General features: G+C 39.7%; 1 protein-coding gene across 2 annotated transcripts; it reads right to left on the reverse strand.

The window, feature by feature from the left end:
• Nucleotides 1-942: 942 nt before the first annotated feature.
• On the reverse strand, nt 943-6062 carry LOC127374591 (uncharacterized). 2 transcript variants are annotated; one of them, XM_051420136.1, is made up of 3 exons: nt 5965-6062; nt 4326-4432; nt 943-2532 (listed from the first exon to the last, which is right to left on the reverse strand). In XM_051420136.1, the coding sequence occupies exon 3, from the start codon at nt 2480-2482 to the stop codon at nt 1529-1531; it is 954 nt and encodes a 317-aa protein (XP_051276096.1). In that variant the 5' UTR covers nt 2483-2532; nt 4326-4432; nt 5965-6062; the 3' UTR covers nt 943-1528. The 2 variants fall into 2 exon arrangements, with proteins under 2 accessions (XP_051276096.1, XP_051276097.1); XM_051420137.1 differs by lacking the exon at nt 4326-4432 and having other exon boundaries at nt 5965-6052.
• Nucleotides 6063-6292: the final 230 nt, after the last annotated feature.

Genomic DNA, 6292 nt, shown 5'->3' on the forward strand with positions numbered 1-6292 from the left:
AATAGTTAGGAATATGAAATTCACAGGGCACGTGTAGAATAGTGCCTGTAGCTCACATACCAAAAATCGTGTTTGTCGTATGTGTAGCGCCCCCTACAGGATAAAAAAAAACAGCCACGGTGCCACGTTTCACCGATATGTACGAAACTCGGTAGGCACGTGTAACATGCCGGGACGTACAAAAAAGCCTCTTGGACCCATACCCGAAACCCCACAGGAAGTTTTTCTGATTTTCATTTTCACTTCGGCGAACTTTTCGCGTTGTATTTGAACGAACTCCTCCTAGGGAATTTATCGGATCTGCTTCAAAATTGATCAGTAAAGTCAAAAAACATTGCTGATTAAAAGTTGTGCTATTTGTGAAAACTTCACATTTGATGAGTCCCGCCCTGAACCCGTCTACATGACAATATTCAGATATAGTGAGAGCGCCACCCACTGCCAACAGGAAGTAAGCAATTTTGATCTGATTTACGTGAAATTTTCATGTTGTGGTCCGCACGTGTTACGATGGCACGTGACACGGCCGCAGCACGCCCCGAGTTGCGTGGAGTGCGAGGTCCCGCCCAACACTGCTTGCAGCTTTAAGTATTGTTATTATTAGATTTTAATATTTTACTATCTGTTAGTTATTGAGATTATAATATTTTACTCTTATTTTATGATTGGAACAAATCATTGCCTCACTGCAACTTAAAGTCTGTAACATCCATATCTCCACAAGTCTCCATTCAAATGCTGCCGAACTCCACACAGACACCATTTTCTTTTTAAAACGTATTTTTATTGATTTTTTCACATTGAATTAAACATGGATATTTTAACTAACAATGCCACAATTTTTAAAGCATTTTACATTTTTGCTAATAGTTTATGAACAGTTACAAGTAGAAGAAGTATTTTTGTACAGCAGATTCCTGTTACTGATATAAGCCACGCCCGTTCATGCCTGGAAAATATTCCACAATTTTGGATTTTATTCTTCTTCTTTTGGCACATGTTTAATCTCATCTTCACCGAAATTGGTGCATAGCATATTTAGATGGAGCTGAACAAGACTTATGGTGATGTGTTTGGGTATCACTTATGGTGTGTCTGTAATTGGTGAGCGAACTTTTGAAGCAGGATACATTATGGGCCGTAACTCTTCAATGCTGAATTGGATTGCAACCAAATGTGGGCATATTGTACATACATACACATTGCACATGGGTGTAACATTTCATACAAGAAGGTCTGTAATGTAATGAGAGCAATGTGATTATTGTTATTTAACATTTGTAGATTTTTGATACATTGGGATTGTGTGAGACCTTGTTGTATTGATTATAAAGGTTTTTATAGATATAAGGTGGCTCTTTGTCCTCTTTGTGTACACTGATGTGGTCCATGTCTGTGATTTGGAGGCTGTCACACTGTAAACATTAGTACCTTCCTACTGCAGGTGTTTCTATTTAAGATGGCAGGAACCATGTACCTGATAGACAGTGTGCAGGAGTTTATCTCTGTAGATTCATCAGCCTCACCCTCAGCTGACATTGAAGGACTTTATTTGAACAACCAGCTTGTTCAGGTCCACTTTTACATCACTGAAGTACGTCTTAATGTTATCCTTCTGCTGACCATACCTGTGATTATAATATGCCTCAAAATATTTCTCATAGCTGATTAACATATCTATGGAATACCACTTTAAATCTTCATCCACCATCCATATAAGACCATCAGGAACAATTTTGAAAACGGGACGGATCTTTCTGACAGTGCACTTTCCTTTTACCATCTGCTTGTGCTTTTCGAACAGCAGGTCCAGGTCGATCGGATACATCAAGAGGAGATTGTGTAGTTGTGTGTGTAGATTGTGTAGATTGTGACTCCTTTTGAGTATCAGCAGGTGAATCAGCATCTGGATGTGGAAGGCTGCTCCATTCACCCAGGCCTTCAGAGCCTGAGATGACTTGTGCCCGTCCCTCATCATGAAGTTCTTCAGCTTGGTGAGCGCGGCGCTCAGCTGGCACTCGATGCGCTCCAGGTCACTCTTCAGCTCATCGTCATTATCTATGTGCATGACACACCTCTTCAGGCACTCATCGATCTGATCCCAGATCTCGGAGGTCTTCTCCTCTGCAAACACGGATTGCAGAGTGTTCTTTACGGTCTCTTCAGGCGGAACAAAGGAGACTACATCGATGATGACAGAGATAGCGAGCGCTCCGAGGCCCGCTAGTTGAGGAACTGGCGTGAAGTTGGCCAGCTTCTCCACCAGTTTCTTGATCCAGTCTGCAGCGCAGTCACCGGCCTCCATTTTGCTCCTCTGGAAGTGTTGATTCAGGTATTCTGAAGACGACAGACTGGTGAACATCCCGATGCTCTTGTTTACTGTCAGATCTGGACCCTGGGTGAGTCTCCTCACGAAACGGGCCAGATATGCCTGCTCTCGCTCCCTCGATGACTCCCTTACTCTGCTCGCCACATTGCCCATCTTCTTCTATTCAGGGTCAGATCAAAGATGGAGGTTGTAGTTTCTTGTAGCTGCAACACACAAAAACAACATAGAGTGAAGATTTTCAAGTTGGGACATCGTGGTGTTTGTTGAAGTGCACAAGAAGCTGCAGTCAGAGCTCCACCTCCATGTACACAAAACTGAACCAGAAGAGCAAAGGTGTTAGCTTCAGCCTCAGTGTGCTGATCACGAATGCGGACATCGATCCCGCTACCTCTCGCATGCTAAGTGAGTGCTCTACCGTTTGAGCTAATTCCCCTAGCTGTGTTTAACCTTCTCTTATGTCAACGGCCCATGCTGCCATGTTTGCATTCCACCATGTTGGATTTAGTACCCATACCATACATCATTGGAAAGCTTAGAATCTCGTCTATTTATTGATCAAAACGATTTTGGGATACAATCACATCAGCAGGCACAATTGGCACCTCAAACTAGCGAGCAAGCAATCATAAAATTGAGCCAACTCACCCAAGAAGCCTCATTGTAATCATGGAATCAGTAATAATCCAACAAAAACAGCACTGTTTCATTGCCAAAGGTCCAATATATCCACTCCAGTAAGATTTATTGTCCATCTACATGAGCACATAGATATATGCCCATGAAAAGCTGCTTTGGGTATGTTGTTTTAGACTCTTTTAGGTAATTTTACATACATGGTAAGCAGTTAAAGGAGCAGTCCACTGAAACTATGTGCAGTCTCACACTGTCTGTAGGATGTGTAGTTGTGTGTAGATACATTAGCGGTCTGTATGACATCTTATGATAACTTACAGACGGGTTGTCTGAGAACCACCTTTGACTTCTGGGTAAAACCTACAATATCCCCAAATACAAGATGTCATGAATTCCTTTGTGAATGGAGACAAGTACAGGTAGAAGCACTGCAATACTTTGTTTTGAAGTGTGATCAGATTACCCAGGATGCATTGGTGAGCATCTATTTAACCGGTCGATTTTCAAAATAAAACATCCTGTGCAGACTTCTGATCATAAAACCATACTAAAAGGAAACAGTTGAACTACGTAGCTTCTTACCTCTGGGAGAAACACCAAATCAACAAAATCTGAGCAAAAACCTGAAGAATGAGAACTCTGGTTGCAATATAAACTGATCCCATTCACTCTAAAGGAGAATGAGCCGACTTCCTTTATGAGCTCAGTAAACAGTTTCCTGATGAGTTTCTGGTCTCAGTCTCTAGTTTCAGTCTTCTTCCATACAGCATGATGTTCATTTAGTAACTGATGGTCCCATTTAGAGTAAAACAGACCATAAAGCAGGGTATGCTTTAGGGCGGGGCTACCTTGTGATTGACAGCTCAGTGAGTCCGTCCAGCTCAACCAAACTCAGATCCAGATTCTGTTGTTGACAGATTATTATATCCTGTGTGAGCAGGAGAGCCGCCAATGAGAGCAGAGCAACTCGCAGTACGTGACCTCCGCTGGCTCCGACAAACTTTCATGGTGCCGGCCAAAACGAAGAATTCTGGGCTTTAAAACGGTTCTCCACAAACCGTGATATTACGATAGGTTCACAGTTGGTTTGGACACATGAGGACACTTGCTGCTGCCTCATGTTGTCTCACTGATCATCTGTCTGTTTGTTCCTGTTTCTCTTTAACATATAAGGTTGTTTTCTTTGTCGTTTTGTGGTCACAGTGTGTTTCTTGTTTGTTTCTGTCATCCTGACTGCTGTGACCATGCTCAGTGCATCCAACACTAGCACGCACTCTACCTCTGTGTCATCATAAAATAAAACTAAAATAAAATATAGTTTCAAACCCTGAAGGGGAAGTGAAAAAATAATTTCATCACAAACCTTTAAAGACGCTCAGAGACGTGAACTCAGGTCCAGCTTCAGTTATGTTTGAGAATCAAAGTTAAGAGATCAGTGATGTTGAAATCATCGAGACCCACCCTGACCAGCTGCAGCAGAAAGGAGATAAACACATGATTGCATCAATAATCTGTATCCAATAATGAGTCATCTGAAATATCAGGCTGCATAGTGAATACTTTTACTTTTGATACTTTTCTTTTTCTTTGGAAACACTTTTAAACTCCTCTCACCCAGATGCACCACAGAGCGCCAGAGGAAATCATTCCTGCCTGTGGTCATTAAACTCTACAACGCCTCTCTCAGAGAGTCAGACACCCCCTCTCTGTAATGTGACTCAAACACGGACAACCATCTTTGCACTTTTTGCACATTTTAAACTGTACATTTTACCTTTATATATATATATATATATATATATATATATATATATATATTACATATATTCTTAATATATTATATGTTGTATGCCTGGAGTTTGTAACAAAGGTAATTTCCCCCTGGGATTATTAAAGTATTTCTGATTCTGATTCAGTTTACAAAAACTATTAAGAGATTAAAAACAAATTATTTAAAAGTTCCCATTGCTTAAAAAGTTTTTTCTAGTTAAAAATATTGTTTTAACCTTTGGAAACGACTTAAACCTCGAAAGGCAAGTGAAATGTTTTATTTTTCAAGATCAAATTGTTTGTGTTTAAAAAAGAATGTCACCAGTGAAAACTAGTTAAAATATAATTTCAAACCCTGAAGGGGAAGTGAAAAAATAAAAAAAATGTCATGACTTTTCTAAGTTAAAAGACTTAAATGATCTTTAAAAATATAAATAAATGTGCCTTTCAGGGCTTCCGTACGAAGCACAATAAAGGGAGTGTATCTATCCAGTGACCTGTTTGGACAATGATTTGGATTGGAGACTCTGTAAATTTGTGCTCAGAATCCATGTGTGCATAATCAGATTGTAAATGAGTACAAGAATCTCTCCTCACACACATTGTCAGATCTGCAGCGGCAGAAGTGAAGCAAAAGTCAGGTAGAAAAAGAGCCAACTGAGTTGTAACTGATAAATTGTCTGTATTTCCAGCTCTTGGAGCCTGTACTTCTTCTCAGTCATTAATATTATAATATATATATAATATACAATAATATGTATGTTTGCATTTACAGATTTATCTACACATTTAAAGATATCAATACATTCACAAATCTCAGTACATATTTACAGATTCTTTTGCACATTTTCAATCTGATTACACGGATTGAGATACAGTTACACAACTCTCCACACACATTTGTTAATATTTTTGCTACGGATTGAGATACAGTTACACAACTCTCCACACACATTTGTTAATATTTTTGCTACAACAATGACCCTAGAAAACAACCACAGCTTAGTTTAGCTACAGTTACCTAGCTGGATGCCCCTATCTCGCATTGCTCTTGGCTAGTAGAAAGCTATCGTTAGCTGTGTACCTTTATAATACATACGTTAGTATCGTCACATTAGCTGGTGAAGTCATTTTGCAGCCAGCTGTAATCTGAACATGTTTCTATGTTTAGATATTCTTTCTGTTATTATTACTGAAATATTTCTGTCTATAAAGATAATTTCATCACAAACCTTTAAAGACGCTCAGAGACGTGAACTCAGGTCCAGCTTCAGTTATGTTTGAGAATCAGAGTTAAGAGATCAGTGATGTTGAAATCATCGAGACCCACCCTGACCAGCTGCAGCAGAAAGGAGATAAACACAACAACACAACACAAAGAACAAAGAGTTGTTCTTTGTGTTGTTTCCTGTATGAGGCTCAGTGGGTGCACCCTCATGCAATCATATTAACACATTAAAATGAAGGTAATGATCTGTTATAGACTCTGTGATCGGCCTCAGTTTAATGAAAAAGGTTTCTGAATAAAACAGTTTATTGATTTCCACCATCAGATATATT

Source organism: Dicentrarchus labrax, unplaced genomic scaffold (assembly GCF_905237075.1).
Source record: "Dicentrarchus labrax unplaced genomic scaffold, dlabrax2021, whole genome shotgun sequence".
Taxonomy (NCBI): domain Eukaryota; kingdom Metazoa; phylum Chordata; class Actinopteri; family Moronidae; genus Dicentrarchus; species Dicentrarchus labrax.